This window comes from Salvelinus alpinus, chromosome 22, assembly GCF_045679555.1.
Source record: "Salvelinus alpinus chromosome 22, SLU_Salpinus.1, whole genome shotgun sequence".
NCBI lineage: Eukaryota > Metazoa > Chordata > Actinopteri > Salmoniformes > Salmonidae > Salvelinus > Salvelinus alpinus.
The window spans coordinates 20,132,689-20,154,021 of NC_092107.1; the positions used below are offsets into that span (position 1 = coordinate 20,132,689).

At 45.0% G+C, this 21,333-nt stretch overlaps 2 protein-coding genes across 6 annotated transcripts in view; one reads left to right on the forward strand and one right to left on the reverse strand.

Annotated features, from left to right (window-relative positions):
• Positions 1-227: 227 nt before the first annotated feature.
• Positions 228-1,768, forward strand: LOC139549235 (homeobox protein six1a-like). The gene is made up of 3 exons (XM_071359474.1): positions 228-764; positions 1,072-1,235; positions 1,425-1,768. The coding sequence occupies exons 1-3, from the start codon at positions 375-377 to the stop codon at positions 1,579-1,581; spliced, it is 711 nt and encodes a 236-aa protein (XP_071215575.1). The 5' UTR covers positions 228-374; the 3' UTR covers positions 1,582-1,768.
• A 3,481-nt stretch (positions 1,769-5,249) lies between these two features.
• The window catches only part of LOC139549236 (signal-induced proliferation-associated 1-like protein 3), a 97,885-nt gene continuing 81,801 nt past the window's right edge, over positions 5,250-21,333 (reverse strand). For 3 of the 5 annotated variants that reach the window (XM_071359479.1, XM_071359475.1, XM_071359476.1), the window contains 10 exons: positions 18,838-18,962; positions 15,435-15,550; positions 14,878-15,332; positions 13,796-14,029; positions 12,273-12,435; positions 10,370-10,553; positions 10,038-10,193; positions 9,541-9,655; positions 8,858-8,939; positions 5,250-8,477 (listed from right to left, as the gene is read on the reverse strand). In XM_071359479.1, coding sequence (XP_071215580.1) covers positions 8,334-8,477; positions 8,858-8,939; positions 9,541-9,655; positions 10,038-10,193; positions 10,370-10,553; positions 12,273-12,435; positions 13,796-14,029; positions 14,878-15,332; positions 15,435-15,550; positions 18,838-18,962 — 1,774 coding nt within the window. In that variant the 3' untranslated portion in view covers positions 5,250-8,333. The remainder of the gene's footprint in view (positions 8,478-8,857; positions 8,940-9,540; positions 9,656-10,037; positions 10,194-10,369; positions 10,554-12,272; positions 12,436-13,795; positions 14,030-14,877; positions 15,333-15,434; positions 15,551-18,837; positions 18,963-21,333) is intronic. The other 2 variants (XM_071359478.1, XM_071359477.1) reach the window with 2 other exon arrangements.

Sequence of the window (21,333 nt, forward strand, 5' to 3'; positions counted from 1 at the left end):
ACACTACCAAACCACGTTAGAAGCGCTTTTGCAATTTGGTTAGTAAATTAGATTTAAATACACTTGTTTGCACAACACAATCCTGCTTTCTCTCTGGATGAATGCTTTCTCTGTTGTGTACCCAATCAGGTGTGTCTGTTTTTGTAACCCCCATGCTCTCAGGTTACCTGTGAGTTCAACATTGCCAGGGCGGAGACAGGGTATGAATAAGGAGATATACACATTCATACAGACTTATTCACCCGACAGCAGCTAACGTTCTCTACAGACTCTCAAGCTATCTCTAAAACATTTCCCTTCACAGAGAGTTGTGAAAGGTCACAGAGGTAGGCCAACTAACCTTTGACCTCTCGTCGTGCGTGGGCTCCATCTCCATGGCAATGGTCTTCTCGGCAGAACAAGTGGCGTGTGTGTGCGAGGTCCTTCTGCAGAGCGGACGCATGGAGAGCTTGACTGGCTTCCTCCGCACTCTTCCCCCCTCTTCCTCCTCTTGCCTGGGGGGTCTGGAGAGCGTCCTGAAGGCACGGGCTGCCGTGGCCTTCCATCTGGGGTGCTTCTCAGACCTCTACGCCCTCCTGGAGGGCTTCCCCTTCTCCAATCGCAGCCACCCCCTGCTGCAGCAGCTCTGGCTGAGGGCACACTATCTGGAGGCTGAGTGCCAGAGAGGGCGCCCCCTTGGGGCTGTGGGGAAGTACCGCGTACGCCGTAAGTTTCCCCTGCCAAGAACCATCTGGGATGGAGAGGAGACCAGCTACTGCTTCAAGGTACAGTGAGTAAGGTTTGAGTAAATATAAATAATATATTTAATATTCTACTGTTTCAGAACATTTTTGCTTCTGTAAAACAAAATGTCCCTAGGGCCTTGTGGAGTCCAGATGGTGTATGTCAAGACAAAAGGACTTTTCTGCCTGGAACTCAAGTCTAAAGTGTCTTACTCTGTCTGCTTCAAATGTACTGAACGGTGCGCAGATGAAGGAAAGGAAATGAGCAGAGGCCTCCTACGGCTACCGTGAACTTTAAATCATTATCCTACTTGTTTCATCATTCCGAAGTGAATGTTCCTCTTTCTAGGAGAAATCCCGGAGTGTGCTGCGGGAGTGGTATTACCATAAACCTTACCCTTCACCACGTGAGAAACGAGCGCTTGCGGCCGCCACCGGTCTCACCGCCACCCAGGTGAGCAACTGGTTCAAGAACAGACGGCAACGGGACCGAGCAACTCACGGTACTACCGGGTGAGTCTTCACTTTCTCTGCTCTCCCTCTAATACGTTTCACGAGAAAATGTTCATCCCTCCTTTAATTTCTAATGTTTGTCTAGCAGTCAATCCTCTTTCGCTTTAAGGACTGTACTACATCTCATGGACTACCACTGCCCTCTTCTGGCACGACCAGAGAACTGACATGTGCTCTCTCTCCTCTCAGGGAACAGGAAGGTTGTGGACCACTTATTGGCTCCAACAGAACCCCAGGAGCAGCATACCCCTCTGACAATGACCTTTCATCTCCAGGCACCCCCAGTCCCCCCTTCTCCTGCCCCCAACCCCCACCTCTGAGCCATATGGGTGGGGGACAACTCTGAATCTCTCCACTACCTGAGCCATCATGTATAGTATGTTCACTTCAGAGGCAATACTGTTCTCTCACATTTCTGGCTAGACAACTGAATAATCTTTTTAGTAATTTAGCTCTGTAGTTTCGTGACACCCTGTATCAAAAATTGCTAAGTGTTTAAATCTGAAAAAAATTAAATGCAGTTGAATTGAAAACCGTTGTCACCAGACCTAATCATTGACACAAGCAAATGTAAATAAACAATGTTTAAAAAGCAGCCCTCTGGCAAGATGTGCTGAACGATACCGATGAAAATACAACTCCATAGCTAAAACCAAGACGTGCCGGAAACCTCTTGGGGAGAGGTAATGCATACAGAAGATATCCAGTGATAGTACAACCATTATTAGGTTTCAAGTTTTCGGTCACTTCCATGCCATATGAATAGAACCTTCAATGTCAGCTGTGAGCATGAAATCAAAAGTCTCAAATCTGACATTCACAGAAATCAATTGTTGGCAAAATCACAACTGATGATCATATAGCATAAAAAAAGGATTAAGTCTGACTTTTCAGGAAAGACAACACTGAGAATAGAGAAAGGCATCTTCCAGTTCTTTTACATGAACGTGTACCATCAAGGGTTTTCTGTGATGCAAGTTGCCAACATCTAGCAATGTAACTTGAAGGTAGTTCTGCTCTCAGATCAATGTGTCTATGAGTCTGTTGGTTTCAGTGGATGGAACATCCATCTGCCCTAGTCTTTTGCAATGTCAGGGCAAAACTGTCCTCAATCCCATCTGCATATTTCCTACACTGTGGTTAAAAGGTTTCCAGGTAATCTGTTGGTTCTGGTTCACGGGACCAGTCCAAGTGTGGTTAGAAGCCCAGGTACTCAGCCAGAACCTTGGTGAGGTTCTCCACTGTGGGCTGGTGCATGTTCTCCTCCGTGTCATCCAGTGTGTACCAGAACAGGGGGAAGGGGGTGGCAATGACGTGAAGCACATGAACACCTGAGTTGGTGTGAAAGAAAAAAAGAAAGCAGGATTGAAAGTATTTCATAAGACAAAATTCCATCAGCCGAGGCGTAGTGTTGTGATAGTGTGTCTATGAGCACACCCTCTCACCTTCATGTAGGAAGGGGATGTAATTGATTGTCACCACAGCCTGCAGCAGGCTGGTGTGTGTGGAGCCTAGTGGGTGGGGGGGGGGATGCCATGCCCTCTGCCAGGTGCCTTGATCCGTAGAGAGAGTCCGGCTGTCCACTCCTCTCCGTCAAAAAACACTAGCTGGAGGGTTATAGCAGATGCCTGCAAAGAGAGGGGGAGGTGGTAGTATTTAATAGCAGAAGATAAGAGAGAGTGGTGAGAATGTTCTGCTTTGTGCCAACTGGTAGCCAAGCCAAGGCAACATCATCTCAATTCTCATTTCCCAGCAACGTCACTCCTGCAGTTGATTTTCCTTTTTGTGTGAGGCTGCAATGACTTGGCGGTGTGACTACCAAGATCAGTCTCCGGGGGGGACACTGCGGCTAAAAACAGAGCTGCTCTCTGCAAGGCTACAGTCAGCACCTTATACTCTACACTGCAGAGGGAGAGAGGGGATAGAGTAGGGAGAGAAACCCAGCATCTCTGTTCTTTCCATTGCAGTCTTTATATCTGAGTATCTGAGTAAACTGCCTGAAATCAGACACTGATGTAAGGTTATGACCACAATGTTAGGCTCATTGTGTTACTGAATTTTGTTTGCTGCCAACTTGGGATGGGTGTGCTTTGAACACTTGACCGTTTCTCATCAAAATCTCCTATACTGACTAAACTGAAGTCCCTGGAAATAAATTGATGGACAAAACTGGACACGGTACCTGTTGATTGAGAGCTTTGAGCTGGGTGTCCAAAGCAGAAGCCAGCTCTAGGATCATGGCACAGGGCACCGCTGAGCCGCTGGCCCCCAGGAACACCCTCTCTGGGACGCGGGGGTCCGGGGCAGGACAGCAGCAGCCTGCGAGGGGCCCCGGGGTCAAGGGTCGCGATGATTTTGGAGAAGGTGACCTGATTTTGGAGAAGGTTACCGAGGCGTTGGCGACAGGAAAGAGTCGAGTTCTACTGTCCAGCTTTATTGGAGTTGAACATTTATCGATATCATGACTATCGATGGTTAGCCTACTCTTCCTTAACAAAATATTTTGTATTCAAATATCTTCATACTGATATCAGCTGTTATTTAAATAAATTAATGCAATAACTGCCATGGTTTGTAATTTTTATAGCCTCTCACTCAACTGAAAACTGATAACGCAACACAACTTGCTTTTTTGGCACCATGTTTTCGTTGAGGCAAGGGTTTATTTTAAAGGCGCTGTCCCTGCCTGTCCCATACCCAGAAAAAGCTAATTTCTCTCAAATGTTCAAATTTGTTTATGCCCCTGTTAGTAAGCATTTCTCCTTTGCAAACATAATCCATCAGCCTGACAGGTGTGGCATATCAAGAAGCTGATTAAAACAGCTAGATCAATACACAGGTGCACCTTGTGCTGGGGACAATAAAAAGGCCACTCTAAAATGTGCCGTTGTGTCATACAATACAATGCCACAGATGTCTCAAGTTTTGAGGGACCGTGCAATTGGCATGATGACTGCAGGAATTCCCACCAGAGTGGTTGCCAGATAATTTAATGTTAATGTCTATACCATAAGCCGCCTCTGTCGTTTTAGAGAGTTTGGCAGTCTGTCCAACCGGCCTCACAACCGCAGACCATGAGTATGGCGGCGTGTGGGCAAGCGGTTTGCTGTCAAAGTTGTGAACATAGTGCCTTGCATTGAGTTTATGGTATGGGCAGGCATAAGCTGTGGACAACGAATACAATTGCATTTTATCTATGGCAATTTGAATGCACACAGATACCGTGACGAGATCCCGAGGCCCATTGTCTTGCCATTCATCTCCCGCTATCTCATAATGCACAGCCCCATACTGCAAGGATCTGTAGACAATTCCTGGAAGCTTAAAATGTCCCAGTTCTTCCATGGCCTGCATACTCAGACATGTATCCCATTGAGCATGTTTGGGATGCTCTGGATTGACTTATGACAGCGTGTTACTGTTCCCGGGCCACATCCAGCAACCGAAGAGGAGTGGTACAACATTACACAGGCCACAATCAACAGCCTGATCAACTCTATGCAAAGGAGATGTGAGGCAAATGGTGGTCACACCAGAAATGGACTGGTTTTCTGATCCACGCCCCTACCTTAAGGTATCTGTGACCAACAGATGCATTTGTGTATTCTCAGTCATGTTAAATCCATAGATTAGGGCCTAATGAATTTATTTCAATTGACTGATTTCCTTATATGAACTGTAACTCAGTAAAAATCGTTGAAGTTGTTGCATGTGGCGCTTATTTTTGTTCAGTGTACACGTTATAGCAATCTGTCAGCCGATGACGTAGCACGCAACGTCTGAGCCAGAGGAACGCGACCGTTACATCGTTGCCCCTTCTATCCACATTGTTTCCCCTTCTATCCACATTGTTGCCCCTTCTATCCACTCGCATCCGTGTTTCATTTGAGGATTCAGTCGATACATTGTATGCCCCAGGTCACATGCCAGCAACTCTAGCAGACCCACAACCTGTTTATGTGATCAAATAGTTAAATACCATTGCCAGGAAAGATTTAAAAAATGATTCCATCATTATGAAAGATTTTTTATATATGTTCTTATAAAACATTGAAAACAAATTTACACTTTTAAATGTACAGTCATTGATACAACATCCCCCAGAAAAACAATGTTCAACCGTCAGCTTTGTCGATGCATAAAGCACCCCAGCCTGCCTCATGCAGAACGCACCAACAAAGAAGATCAATTTAAGTCATAAAAACAATACAGCATCATAGAAATCAGCCTTGAACAAAGATTTAAAGTCAAACAGCATACATAGAAATAAGAACACAGTACCCTCTTCATTTCACTATTTTGTCTTTTCAGGTTGCAAAAGTGGCCAAAAATAAATTATACAAATATTAAACATCTAAAAAATAAAATAAAATCATATAATTGATCAATTTACCAAGTTTCGGTATTACCATTTCTGATTTGTGCACGTGCAACATTAACGCACAGAGCAATGTTCAACATGTATAACTGCAGTTTGCTTAAAATCAAATATATCAAAACTAAACCCTTAAAAACACCCGTACCCCTCCACACACACAAATAAACAAAATAAAGATTAAGACATTGAAGATATCAACATCACAGCACATTTGCTGAGCTTCAGTGATAACATGAGTGTGTAGGGTTGTTTCAGTTGCTCAAGATGAGATGATTTAACTGGCTGGAGGAGGATGGGCAGCTTACAGGACACAGGGAGGCAGACTACAACAGCGTCGTTGGTTGGGCAGTGATGAGCAAATACCAGAGATGGTGAGATGAAGAGAAATGGAGACAGAGATGTCTGTATATATGTTGCTCTTATCTAAACGGAATGTCTCTCAATAATGTACAGATGTTTTTGAAAGAGTGGGGGGGGGGACAGTGTTGAGTAGTTTGTTTTGTATGTTTGTGTGCTACACATGCGTGTGAATGTCCACTGATCCAACCACAAAAGGGTTTACACCGTTCAGGTACACACACACAAAACAATAAATACATAGTACAGTTCTTAAAGGGGGTGTCTGAAAGGTCCTGAGAGTAGTGTGGGGAAGAAAGGATTCCTGTTGAGGCAGGGCAGAAGGTTCCTGAAAAGGGGGTCCATGATGAAATGGTACTTAACTGTGCTAGGGGCTTACGTTTACTGGAACGAAAATAGTAATATGCTCCTTTATCATTTTTGTGAATGGATGTGGCCCAAACGAGAATTGGAACCCCCACCATTGGTTTTTCCAGCTCCATGCTCCCCTCCATTTATCTCACATTCATAACAAACAATGGACACCAAGACACAAATCTATAAGAAAAATACTTTCTGTAAAGAACATAACCAAGCTAGTGAGAATATAGTGCATTTGTGTTGATTTATTTGAGTGTATTCCTGTCAGATGGACATTTTGTAAAAATGTCCACAAGTTTCACACAGACCCACCACCCCAAGCTAAGTTACTTACGTTTTAAGTCATTTAGCAAGGTCTCACAGTTGTGTATAAATTGTTGAGTTTGATTCTGCAGACACTAGGACTGTCTGTTAGCTAAATGAATGTATAATACCCCTTCATTCTAGCGCACACACACACACACACACACACACACACACACACACACACACACACACACACACACACACACACACACACACACACACACACACACACACACACACACACACACACACACACACACACACACACACACACACACACACACAGCCGGCTACAGTGTTTAAGAGATCATTTCTACGAGTCTTTTCTAAATGCACACAGGTGTGTACTAGCAGTTGGAACCCAAAACAAAAACCACGAAATATGCTAATTCTACAAATTGTAAAACATACTGCTTAAGATATTTGTAAATACCTTTAAAATGGATTGTTAACCAAAAATGGACATTGAGATACTATCATTGAGTTTATGACACTATATTCTGTTTCATAAACTGAACGAGAAGGCTCGTCTCATATCACTGGCGTAACTTGTCATATTACAGCTTGCTCGTAACGGAAATGCCCTGTGTCAGCCTATCACACACTCAACGAAGGGTAAAAAATAACATCGCCAGAGCTCTCTATTTTGTGCGATAATGCATTGTGGGAGTATTTGCTGTACCCTACACACCTTCACGAGTTACACACCCACCTCTTTAAGTCAGTTATATCAGTACAATAGACATGTGTTCAAGCTATATGTTGAATCACACAGGCAAAACTACAGTACCATTTCTTTTATAACACACGTCTCCCAGAGCATTCTGGGAGTTGGAGTCTTTTTTTCTTTTCTTTTTTGGCTGATTCGCTTCAGGAACAGTATTAGGCCTCACCGTGTGATCTTTGTGTTCTACAGTTCAATAAAATCTCTCCTCTTTATTGGCTCTGCTCTGACGCAGGAGTGTGTAAGACTTCAGTTACAAAAAATAAAAACCTACAAGCAGGGACAGAGAGGGATTCATTCTGGGTGCATAGCCTGCGGGAGTCGGCTTGTGCAGTGTTGGAGTTTTAAAAATATAGGCGTGTCTACTTGCAGGCTCTTCTGTCTAGGCAATTCGGTTTCAGATGAGCCAAGGGGGATCCATTGGTTCTCTGTAGCCCCTGTGTCCGTCCAGCCCAGAGCGAGGCAGGGATTCTGGGGTAGGAGGTGCACCACAGAGAGGGTGGCGGGCGTAACGGCAGGTCTCTCTCCCCAAAAGCAGGTCAGAGTGGTGGAGGGCTAGTGCTCCTCTTCTCCCCTACCACCCCACCCCTCTAGGAGAGGCAGGAGGGAGATGGTGTGGTTGGAATGTGACAGAAGCAGCAGGTGAAGGATAGAACGTAAGAATGTAGGGGGGGGTCTGGGGGTTCTTTCCTTCTCTTATGCTTAAAAGCTACACATTTTCTTGTACATAATGTTACACCCTAACTCACCCTAACTGCCCATGTATTCCACAGTACCTAACCAGACTCACTAACAAATCTATTCCCCACTCAATCCCAACAGCATGAAACTCGCTGTGGCCGCGTTTCCACTAAATCACGTTAATCCTAACCTCTTTCCCCCCCTCCCTCGTTCTCTGGCTTAGGTCACACGTCCTCTTTGCGAATGCTTGCGCACGCCCTCTCCGAGGTCACTTCCTGTGTCCGGTGTGAGCTCACTTCCTCTGCGGGGTGTCGGTGAAGAGCATGCTGAACTTGCGGAGCTGCTCGCTGGCCGAGTGGCTCTCTTCCTGCAACCGCTGGTTATTCTGCCGCAGGTTAGCCATCTCAGCCAACAGGTGCACTTTGTCCTTCTTCTCCTGAGGGACAGAGAGGGAGGGAAGGTGGGGGAGAGAGAGAGAGACAGAGAGACGGGGAGAGAGAGAGAGACAGAGGGGGAGAGAGAGAGAGACAGAGGGGGAGAGACGGGGAGAGAGAGAGACGGGGAGAGAGAGAGACAGAGAGAGAGACAGAGAGAGAGACAGAGAGAGAGACAGAGAGAGAGAGAGAGAGACAGAGACAGAGAGACAGAGACAGAGACAGAGACAGAGAGAGAGACAGAGACAGAGACAGAGAGAGAGAGAGAGAGAGAGAGAGAAGGAAGAGTTGATTTATTATCAGTCTCAGTTCTTACCTGCGTCAGCGGTACAGTCATATAAATTAGCATTGAGACTAAATGTCTCTCTGGTGTAAACGGTACCTTTTCCAGGTCAGTGTTGAGCCGCTTCAGCATCACCTCTAGGCTGTACAGCCGTCCCGAGAGGGCGTTGGGTACCTCATCCCTGGAAACACACAGAGACAGTAACTCACACTGTCACCTGAGTTACGTAGCAGGTAGGGCAGACAGGTTTAACAAGGTGTGTTCAACAGAACACAACAGAGTTCATCAGGACCGTACGACGCAGTAGGTCAGTTCGGTAAAAAAGAGGTCGTTTCAGTGATAGGTTGTGGTTACGCCCTGTGACAGCACAAGCTGACCGGCCGGACTGCTGTAACTCAAACACTCCACTGTTTGTTCACTACAGAAGGTGTTCAGAGATCCTTGGTAACTTGTTTGATCCATGTGTAACTACCACAGCTAACCACGGGATAGTGGTTTCTACATGTGACAGCTGAGGTTGACCTGACCTTGACAAAAGTGAAATCCAAGTGTAGGCAGTGCTTTTATACACTCAAATTTGGGGTTTAGGATTTGGAGTGTCAGTGTCAAACAGACGAAACATTCCTAATCAACTGCCGTGAACTTAATATTGAGCGTCCGTGGCAGTGTCTATGGATCGTGATTGTTTGAGCTTGTGCGTGAATCTTGGGTGTGCGAGTTTGTGTCTTGTGTGTGAATATTTGTGAATTAATGCTTGGTGTGTGTGTGTGTCAGAGACTTACCCGCTGAAGGTGGGGGTAGTGCGTGGAGTCTGAGGTGTTTGGAACTGGATTGGACTGTTGATCGGCCGCATGTCTGAAGGCTCACTGAGCGAGAAGAGCGACACTGCCCTTTGCACTGTAAAACACACACAGAGACAACACTGTTACAATGCTGCATTTTCCCATTCACAATCAGCTACCAATCTACAAAATCTGCTCCCCCCCCCCCCATCTATCTATCTATCTTCACAAGGTCTCCAAGGTCTACATTTCACACAATCAAGCCCAGCCAGGAGCAGCTTAGCTGGGCTAGGGCAGTAATTGAGGCCCAGGATCATGTGTCAATAGGGGCCGTATGTGTTTGTGCCTGCTGGAGCTGCTGTGAGAAGCTTTGTGGTGGCAGGAGACCAGAGGGACCCAGGTGTCAGGAACTGAGGTGAGACACTCTCTCTCTCAGCGTGTATGTACACAAACAAAATCTCTCTCGCAAATATCTGAACACACAACAGAATACTCACACTCACCCTCGTAGGCCTTGGCAGCGTTGACCAGGCTGGCCCACTCCAGGCCACAGGCAGTGTCAGGCAGGGGCATGAGCCCCGGGTCCAGCCTCCTCAGCGGGGGAACCTTATCCCTCACCTCTGTCAGAGACAGCTCCGACGCAGACAGAGGGACTGGCAAGGAGGTCAAATTAAGTAGTCTTAAGCAGATTAGCATTCATGATGATGTCACATGATAAACGTTGCTTCTTAAACTATAACTGACCCTTGTGCCTACTTGATAAACCATAATTAATGTACGGATACAATGAAGTGAGAAGGTAATGACATCAAGCTGTGGCCCCACTCACCCTTCTTGTTGGGCATGTGGTTGACAGAGTGTGCATGGCGCCGGGTGGGTAGGGTGCAGGTGAACAGCAGGTCGCTGGGAATGCCCTGGTCAAACAGGGGGGCAGAGTTGGCATAGCTGGCATCCCTGCGCCCGCTGCACAGAGACTCGTCTGAGAACGTGCGCTGAAGAGTGTGTCGAGGAGACTGAAAAGAGAAGGGAGGGAGGTTAGTCGTGGGGTGGTATGTTTGTGTGTGAGCAAGTGGTAAGGTTTGGGGTGTGTATGTGTGAAATAGTATGTTGTGGGTGTATATGTGTGGGTGTATATGTGTATGTACAGTACCAGTCAAAAGTTTGGACACACCTATTCATTCAAGGGTTTTTCTTTATTTTACTATTTTCTACATTTATTCTACACACTGAAAGACATCAAAACTATGAAATAACACATATGGAATCATGTAGTAACCAAAAAAGTGTTAAACAAATCAAAATATATTTTAGATTTGAGATTCTTCAAAGTAGCCACCCTTTGCCTTGACAGCTTTGCACACTCTTGGCATTCTCTCAACCAGCTTCATGAGGTAGTCACCTGCAATGCATTTCAATTAACAGGTGTGCCTTCTTAAAAGTTAATTTGTGGAATTTCTTTCCTTCTTAATGTGTTTGAGCCAATCAGACAAGGTAGGGGTGGTATACAGAATATAGCCCTATTTGGTAAAATACCAAGTCCATATTATGGCAGTAACAGCTCAAATAAGCAAAGAGAAACGACAGTCCATCATTACTTTAAGACATGAAGGTCAGTCAATCCGGAATATTTCAAGAACTTCAGAAGTTTCTTCAAGTGCAGTCGCAAACCATCAAGCGCTATGATGAAAGTGGCTCTCATGAGGACCGCCACAGGAATGGAAGACCCAGAGTTACCTCTGCTGCAGAGGATAAGTTCATTAGAGTTACCAGCCTCAGAAATTGCAGCCCAAATAAATGCTTCAGAGTTCAAGTAACAGACACATCTCAACATCAACTGTTCAGAGGAGACTGCGTGAAGTGAATTAGGCCTTCATGGTCAAATTGTTGCAAAGAAACCACTACTAAAGGACACCAACAAGAAGAAGAGACTTGTTTGGGACAAGAGACACGAGCAATGGACATTAGACCGGTGGAAATCCGCCCTTTGGTCTGATGAGTCCAAATTTGAGATTTTTGGTTCCAACAGCCATGTCTTTGTGAGACGCAAAGTAGGTGAACGGATGATCTCCGCATGTGTGGTTCCCACCGTGAAGCATGGAGGAGGAGGTGTGATGGTGCTTTGCTGGTGACTGTCAGTGGTTTATTTAGAATTCAAGGCACACTTAACCATCATGGCTACCACAGCATTCTGCAGCAATACACCATCCCATCTGGTTTGCGCTTAGTGTGACTATCATTTGTTTTTCAACAGGACAATGACCCAACACACCTCCAGGCTGTGTTAACGCTATTTGAGCAAGAAGGAGAGAGATAGAGTGCTGCATCAGATGACCTGGCCTCCACAAACACCCGACATCAACCCAATTGAGATGGTTTGGGATGAGTTGGACCGCAGAGTGAAGGAAAAGCAGCCAACAAGTGCTCAGCATACGTGGGAACTCCTTCAAGACTGTTGGAAAAGCATTCCTCATGACGGTGGTTGAGAGAATGCCAAGAGTGTGCAAATCTGTCAACAAGGCAAAGGGTAGCTACTTTGAAGAATCTAAAATATAAAATGTTGGTTACTACATGATTCCATATGTGTTATTTCATAGTTTTGATGTCTTCACTATTATTCAACAATGTAAAAAATAGTAAAAATAAAGAAAAACCCTTGAATAAGTAGGTGTGTCCAAACTTTTGACTGGTTCTGTATGTACTGGGTTTGTGTGTGTACTGTGTGTGTCCCTCACCGTGTCTCTTTGTGGCATCTCTCCAGGGTTGTCCATGATGATGAGTTTCTTCAGGTCGTCCTCGACGGTGCTCTTGTGGGATCTCCGTGGAGACCGCAGGTCCCTTAGCGATGCTCGAAGACGGGGCTGTCCGAACACGTTCTTAGAATTCACTTCCACCTGTCTGAACACACACGCACAGCAGGAATATACTGTAGGTTAAATACAGTAACACAACTTATCCCACTGAGCATGGCTTAACACAGTGGCGTGATGCTTGACTTTTGGGTTGGTAGTGTAGCACACTGGTGCCACGGTAGACCAGTGCATCTCAATGCACGCACGCACACACACACACACGTTATGGGTCACTTGGAAATGTCCTTGTTTTTCAAAGAAAAGCAAATTTTTTCTCCATTAAAATAACATCAAATTGATCAGTACAGTGTAGACATTGTTAATGTTGTAAATGACTATTGTAGCAGGAAATGGCAGATTTTTTATGGAATATCTACATAGGCTTACAGAGACCCAATATCAGCAACCATCACTCCTTTGTTCCAATGGCACGTTGTGTTAGCTAATCCAAGTTGATAATTTTTGAAGGCTAATTGATCATTATAAAACCCTTCTGCAATTATGTTAGCACAGCTGAAAACTGTTGTTCTGATTAAAGAAGCAATAAAACTGGCCTTCTTTAGACCAACTGAGTATCTGGAGCATCAGCATTTGTGGGTTCGATTACAGGCTCAAAATGGCCAGAAACAAATAACTTTCTTCTGAAACTCGTCAATCTATTCTTGTTCTGAGAAATGAAGGCTATTCCATGCTCTTGCCTAGAATGCCAGCATCCCGGAGTCGCCTCTTCACAGTTGACGTTGAGACTGGTGTTTTGCGGGTACTATTTTACGAAGTTGCCAGTTGAGAACTTGTGAGGCGTCTGTTTCTCAAACTAGACACTTTAATGTACTTGTCCTCTTGCTCAGTTGTGCACTGGGGCCTCCCACTCCTCTTTCTATTCTAGTTAGAGCCAGTTTGCGCTGTTCTGTGAAGGGAGTAGTGCACAGAGTTGTATGAGATCTTCAATTTCTTGCATGGAATAGCCTTCATTTCTCAGAACAAGAATAGATTGACGAGTTTCAGAAGAAAGTTATTTGTTTCTGGCCATTTTGAGCCTGTAATCGAACACACAAATGCTGATGCTCCAGATACTCAACTAGCCTAAAGAAGGCCAGTTTTCAGCTGTGCTAACATAATTGCAAAAGGGTTTTCTAATGATCAATTAGCCTTTTAAAATGATAAACTTGGATTAGCTAACACAACGTGCCATTGGAACACAGGAGTGATGGTTGCTGATAATTGGCCTCCGTATGTCTATGTAGATATTCCATAAAAAATCTGCCGTTTCCAGCTACAATAGTCATTTACAACATTGACAATGTCTACACTGTATTTCTAATCAATTTGATGTTATTTTAATGGACAAAAACGACCCTAAACTTTTGAACGGTAGTGTATACACACACACACACACACACACTTACTTCTTGCTGCTGTTACTGTCAGAGCTGTAGGTAGTGGGTGTGTTTGAACGGGAGGGGGCGTTGTCGTCTGGTTGCCAGCCGCCCAGTCTGCTCTTGCTGTATAAGGCCTTGGGGGCGGAGCTGGAGAGAGGGGTGGAGCTGATTAGAGCAGAGTTAGGCGTGACTGTGGCGGCTCGGACCGGCCGTGATTTCTCTGCTGCAGGGGTCTTGTAACCCTGGGGTGTATAGCAGGCCCTGTGACGACACACAGACGCACAGCATTAACGTACAGAGAAACACACGCTCAAATCCATCGATCTATCTAGCCGTCTACATGCATAACAAAGTCAATATAAATGATGCACAGGTTTAGAGATGTGCTTGAGTTGATGGATCCATTCAGGGTGAAATACATAACAGACACAACAAACCACACGTCATGGCAGAACAGCTGCTGGTGGAATTCACATCTCAAATCCCCTTTTCCTCCTGACCCATTTCCACCAAAAGCCACTTTAACCAACATGCCAAGCAACCAGCAGCAACATCTGTGAATATTCCCTGACCAGCTATCACGGCTTTCTCTGGACATACATCCAGCAAACCATCCACTCGAGCAACCATTCATCTGCAACATGTCCATCCAACCCACCATCACCTCCACCCATCCATCTTAACACTCGCACATCTCTATCCCCCATTTCCTAAGCTCCTGTACCACAGTTTAGACTACATACCCGTACGTTATTTGCTGTGTCCCACCGTGTGATGGGTGCCTCTGTGTGTCAGAGTGCAAGTGTGCTGTCCTGTTCCCCTGAAGTGACTGGGTATAAACTGATGGAACTGGGGGTCTAAACCCCCAATCCTTTAATCCCCCTCTAAGAGTATCTGAACTCTAAATATGTTGGCCTATGTGTATGTAGGGCAAGGGTGGTACATCTGGCCCATATTACACACTGATGTGTTTCAGTACGTTCAGTATGAGGGGTGGGATGCCTGTGTGGACAAAACATACAGTTCTTTGTCCTCCCCACTTCCACTCTCTTATCACTACTAAAAGCTAACCTGCATTGGAGTGTATAAGCAGTGTGTCTCTCTTGTACCTGGGTTTAAATGAGTCTGGCTTCTCCACGTTGGATCCAGGAGGAGGGAAGGTACGCGTGCGGTATCCTTTGTTCTGATTGGCAGGTAATACAGGTGACGACTCTAGTCTCCGCTCCTCGACTCCGTCGCCCCTCACCCCAGAGACGTCCTGCAGCCCGCTATTATAGGTCGCTGAACAGTGCAGGGGCTTCTGTGATTGGCTGGACTGGTTTCCGTGGCGACCGCCGGGCTTGGTGTTGTAGAGGGTGGGGGCGTCGATGCCGCTGTCGCTGGATCCGCCCTTACTGAGGGGGTCGGGGTCAGGTTCAGCCAGGTCGCCTAGGCAACCCCCGGACCCCCCCGGGCCTCCTCTCTCCCCCCCGGCCCCGTCGAACCAGCGCTCGTCACTGTGGCTGCTGGACGCGTTACTGGAGAGAGTGTTACTGCTGGAGTGGCTGGAGTACTGGGTCTCACCCTACAGAGAGCGGGATGAGGTGAGAGAGAAAGAGACGGTAGATACACAGAAAAGCAACGGGCAGAAAATGTCTCTAAATTAAAGAGGACAGTTATATCTGACCTTTGAGTGTCTGTTGGGGGAGTCTTTCCCTGGGACGTCCTGTCGGGTGGGTCTCCTCTGCCCCCCTCCTCCTCCTGGCCCCCGAGACGATGATGCTGGGACATGCCATAGGGGCTCTGGGCAGAGAACACACACACACTTACACATTACCCATCACAGGTTTAATGTAGTGACAGGTGTGGTATGTAGGCCAGCGTTATGTTTTACGTGTTCACTGTGTGTGTGTGGTCACTGTATTGGGGTAGTCAGTATTTAAGCCTCTTTTCTGATGCATAACTCAGTTCGATTTAGACCCTCTCCAATGGACTCTCTTTAATCCTGACTCTCTATTTCTGTGTGTGTTCACATACACCTTAGCCAAATACATTTAAACTCAGTTTTTCTCAATTCCTGACATTTAATCCAAGTAAAAATTACCTGTCTTAGGTCAGTTAGAATCACCACTTTATTTTAAGAATGTGAAATATCAGAATAATAGTGGAGAGAATTATTTATTTCAGCTTTTATTTCTTTCATCACATTTCTTTCATCACATTCCCAGTGGGTCAGAAGTTTACATACACTCAATTAGTATTTGGTAGCATTGCCTTGAAATTGTTTAACTTAGGTCAAACGTTTCGGGTAGCCTTCCACAAGCTTCCCACAATAAGTTGGGTGAATTTTGGCCCATTCCTCATGACAGAGCTGGTGTAACTGAGTCAGGTTTGTAGGACTCATTGCTCGCACACAATTTTTCAGTTTTGCCCACAAATTTTCTATAGGTTTGAGGTCAGGGCTTTGTGAAGGCCACTCCAATACCTTGACTTTGTTGTCCTTAAGCAATTTTGCCACAACTTTGGAAGTATGCTTGGGGTCATTGTCCATTTGGAAGACCCATTTGCGACCAGGCTTTAACTTCCTGACTGATGTCTTGAGATGTTGCTTCAATATATCCACATAATTTTCCTGCCTCATGATGCCGTCTATTTTGTGAAGTGCACCAGTCCCTCCTGCAGCAAAGCACCCCCACAACATGATGCTGCCACCCCTGTGCTTCGCGGTTGGGATGGTGTTCTTCGGCTTGCAAGCCTCCTTTTTATGCCGGTTTTGGAGCAGTGGCTTCTTCCTTGCTGAGCGGCCTTTCAGGTTATGTCGATATAGGACTCGTTTTGACTGTGGATATAGATACTTTTGTACCCGTTTCCTCCAGCATCTTCACAAGGTCCTTTGCTGTTGTTGTGGGATTGATTTGCACTTTTCGCACCAAAGTACGTTCATCTCTAGGAGACAGAACGCGTTTCCTTCCTGAGCGGTATGACGGCTGCGTGGTCCCATGGTGTTTATACGTGCGTGCTATTGTTTGTACAGATGAACGTGGTACCTTCAGGTGTTTGGAAATTGCTCCCAAGGATGAACCAGACTTGTGGAGGTCTACAACTGTTTTTCTGAGGTCTTGACTGATTTCTTTTGGTTTTCCCATGATGTCAAGCAAAGAGGCACTGAGTTTGAAGGTAGGCCTTGAAATACATCCACAGGTACACCTCCAATTGACTCAAATGATGTCAGAAGCTTCAAAAGCCATGACATCATTTTCTGGAATTTTCCAAGCTGTTTAAAGGCACAGTTAACTTAGTATATGCAAACTTCTGACCCACTGGAATTATGATACAGTTAAGTGATATAATCTGTAGATAAACAATTGTTGGAGAAATTACTTGTGTCATCCACAAAGCAAGCTAGCCACTTAAAGTAAAAAAAATAATAGATACGTGTGTGTGTGTTCTGTATGTTTGTCTACATATACAGTGGGGAGAACAAGTATTTGATACACTGCCGATTTTGCAAGTTTTCCTACTTACAAAGCATGTAGAGGTCTGTAATTTTTATCATAGGTACACTTCAACTGTGAGAGACGGAATCTAAAACAAAAATCCAGAAAATCACATTGTATAATTTTTAAGTAATTAATTTGCATTTTATTGCATGACATAAGTATTTGATCACCTACCAACCAGTAAGAATTCCGGCTCTCACAGACCTGTTAGTTTTTCTTTAAGAAGCCCTCCTGTTCTCCACTCATTACCTGTATTAACTGCACCTGTTTGAACTCGTTACCTGTATAAAAGACACCTGTCCACACACTCAATCAAACAGACGCCAACCTCTCCACAATGGCCAAGACCAGAGAGCTGTGTAAGGACATCAGGGATAAAATTGTAGACCTGCACAAGGCTGGGATGGGCTACAGGACAATAGGCAAGCAGCTTGGTGAGAAGGAAACAACTGTTGGCGCAATTATTAGAAAATGGAAGAAGTTCAAGATGACGGTCAATCACCCTCGGTCTGGGGCTCCATGCAAGATTTCACCTCGTGGGGCATCAATGATCATGAGGAAGGTGAGGGATCAGCCCAGAACTACACGGCAGGACCTGGTCAATGACCTGAAGAGAGCTGGGACCACAGTCTCAAAGAAAACCATTAGTAACACACTACGCCGTCATGGATTAAAATCCTGCAGCGCACGCAAGGTCCCCCTGCTTAAGCCAGTGCATGTCCAGGCCCGTCTGAAGTTTGCCAATGACCATCTGGATGATCCAGAGGAGGAATGGGAGAAGGTCATGTGGTCTGATGAGACAAAAATAGAGCTTTTTGGTCTAACTCCACTCGCCGTGTTTGGAGGAAGAAGAAGTATGAGTACAACCCCAAGAACACCATCCCAACCGTGAAGCATGGAGGTGGAAACATCATTCTTTGGGGATGCTTTTCTGCAAAGGGGACAGGACGACTGCACCGTATTGAGGGGAGGATGGATGGGGCCATGTATCGCGAGATCTTGGCCAACAACCTCCTTCCCTCAGTAAGAGCATTTAAGATGGGTCGTGGCTGGGTCTTCCAGCATGACAACGACACGAAGCACACGGCCATGGCAACTAAGGAGTGGCTCCGTAAGAAGCATCTCAAGGTCCTGGAGTGGCCTAGCCAGTCTCCAGACCTGAACCCAATAGAAAATCTTTGGAGGGAGCTGAAAGTCCGTATTGCCCAGCGACAGCCCCGAAACGTGAAGGATCTGGAGAAGATCTGTAGGGAGGAGTGGGCCAAAATCCTTGCTGCAGTGTGTGCAAACCTAGTCAAGAACTACAGGAAACGTATGATCTCTGTAATTGCAAACAAAGGTTTCTGTACCAAATATTAAGTTCTGCTTTTCTGATGTATCAAATACTTATGTCATGCAATAAAATGCAAATTAATTACTTAAAAATCATACAATGTGATTTTCTGGATTTTTGTTTTAGATTCCGTCTCTCATAGTTGAAGTGTACCTATGATAAAAATTACAGACCTCTACATGCTTTGTAAGTAGGAAAACTTGCAAAATCGGCAGTGTATCAAATACTTGTTCTCCCCACTGTATGTGTTTGTGTACCTGTCTTGCAGCGCTCCATAGTGCTGTCCTGGCTGGTGAAGCCCGAGGAGGACTCTCCACTAGAGGTGATGTCCAGACTGAGATGAGGTTCGTAGGCCAGCAGGGGACGCTGGGCTGAACCGTACCTATACAGATATAAGAGGAACAGGGAGGTTACACACACACACACACACACGCAAACACTAGGACTGGGCATAATACCATACTATATAGCAGTTTTGATGCATGGACTGGTTTGGGTTTTTACTTTACCTTCTGCAACGGTATTTCAATGTTTGGTTTGTTAAATGTAAAACGCCAGTTTCTGTTTTTTTAGTTTACTCCGTTTTCTACTTGAGCCTTCTCTCCCTATCCTCTTGCAAATATTTTTACATGCTAACAAAGTACTAGCGAACATAAGCTAAATGCAAGGACAGACAACCCAGGTCATAAAGTTGTAGAACTATCTCAAAAGGCTACTCACACTTGAACCAGAAGGAGATTGATTGTCTGTGCTGCAATCAAGAAGCTTGATATTGCAAGCTAGCCCCTTAACTTTATAGCTAGCAAATCAAATGCATAGCTGGAGCCCTGAACTGGAGAAAATGTATTTGGCACATCTTAAATAGTTCATTTATAGTCATAAGATATTTATAGCTGGCAAACATCAGTAGTGAATTTCAAGTGGAACTTGATCACCACTCTTGTGCTTCTCAACTGTAGATCGACATGTTTTCTACACCGTGCTCTTTGTAAACAAACATACCATGTGACTGGCTCATTATAATTTATTAGAAGAATAAACTGTGGGGGGAGGTATATATGGTATACCACACACAAGCCTGGTTAAAAATATTGGGATATGATATTTTGGCCATACTGCCCAGCCCTAACTCTCACACAGGTTACACAGACTCAGATTTAGGCAGACAAAAAAAAAAAGTACACAAACACACGGGCTAACTCCATTTAGTCGACCGGTCCATTGTTTGGTCGTAAGGATGTTTGTCCATTGAGATTTCTTTAGTCGAGCAATCGCAAATCGCTATATTTTTCCCCCTACGGTGCACAAAACACCGGTCTGATTCGCGCCTGTCTCAGTGGACTAATCCATTGCGGAGGCCATAGAGTGATGGACTGTGCCATCCCTAAGACAGTGGTCACCAACCTTTCCTGAGTCAAGATCACATTCGAAGTAAAAAAGCAAGTCAAAGTCTACCGCTCAGATGAAAAAAAAATGACTTAAATGTAACATTAACCTAATAAAAACAGTTCTGTAGGAATGAGGTTTGGGCAGTAGGCCTAACACATTATTGCAGCATATTGGCTATATGCCTGGCCTGACAATATTGTTATTCTCAGACCATATTATATTTCAAAACTCCAGCTTTGATTAAAAAAAATGTATCCGTTGGTGTAGCACTTGAGAGGCAGTGCGACGCATAAATTGAAATAATAAGCTTTTTTTTTTTACTGGACTGATTGTATCTGCATCGGACGGTCATGGTCTTTTCAAGATAACTGGGAACTCTGGGGGGGGGGGGACTAGGTCAAATCATGACATTAGTGATCTTCAGGTCGGAAAGTTGGAGCTCTAGAAAGACGCCAGAGTTTCCGATTTGGAATTGCAAGTTAGATTTTTTCCCCAGAGTTCGCAGTTATTTTCAACGCACTAAAGTCGGAGATTTCTGAGTTCCCAGTTGTTTTTAAACACTGCAGTAGTCTCAGCGCAGGGCGGGAGAGAGCAGCACTGGGTCCGCATCTCATGGTCCCTACTCTCTCCATCCTTTCCTCCGGTGAGACTGATCAGAGAGAGGGGACACAGTCTTCCACCTGATGGCTAAAGTCGAGTCGCACGGCATCATGTTGTTACAAGCATTTCTCTACACTCGCAATAACATCTGCTAAACACGTGTATGTGACAAATAACATTTTATTTTGATTTGATCCACAAATTCATGACCAGAGAAGGTGAAATATTCCCTTATATTAAAAGACACGACGAGCTGCTAATAATAATAAAAACGCAGGGCTAACGATACACTTGGATACTCATTCATTCCAGCTGCATCACGAGCGGCTGTACGGAGAAGCACGTTTCATGTTTTAGTGTTGATTAAAAACAGTTGACAGTGCTGAATAAAAACTTTAACATGAACTCACTCTTTAAAAACGGCAGCTCTTTGCTGTATTCTTTGACAGTCTGTGTTCATGGTTTTAATAGTTATAAAATATTACGTAGGCTTGTATCAAAGTATCTGTAGCCAGGGTCGTGGAAGCTCTGTAGGCACGGTAATTTGAGCTATTCGATTGGCCAGCGTAGTAGGCGCACTCGATTTAGCCACAAATCTCCCGGTCCATCGGGTAGGCGGAGTTTGTATTTTCAGAAAAATTAAATGGTTCAAAATGTGAACACCAAGTTTACAGGACTTCTGAATCAAGTGCAACTACCGACAACAGCGCCCCCCTCAATTTTTAAAAATACATTTTAAAAACGAGCGCAAGCCTTTATCTTTG

Excerpts from the sequence above, each read along its gene's own strand:
- LOC139549235 (XM_071359474.1), top strand. The coding sequence starts at position 375 with ATGGCAATGGTCTTCTCGGCAGAACAAGTGGCGTGTGTGTGCGAGGTC. Across the intron at positions 765-1,071 it reads AGACCAGCTACTGCTTCAAG|GAGAAATCCCGGAGTGTGCT; the intron begins GTACAGTGAGTA and ends TCCTCTTTCTAG. Across the intron at positions 1,236-1,424 it reads GCAACTCACGGTACTACCGG|GGAACAGGAAGGTTGTGGAC; the intron begins GTGAGTCTTCAC and ends CTCTCCTCTCAG.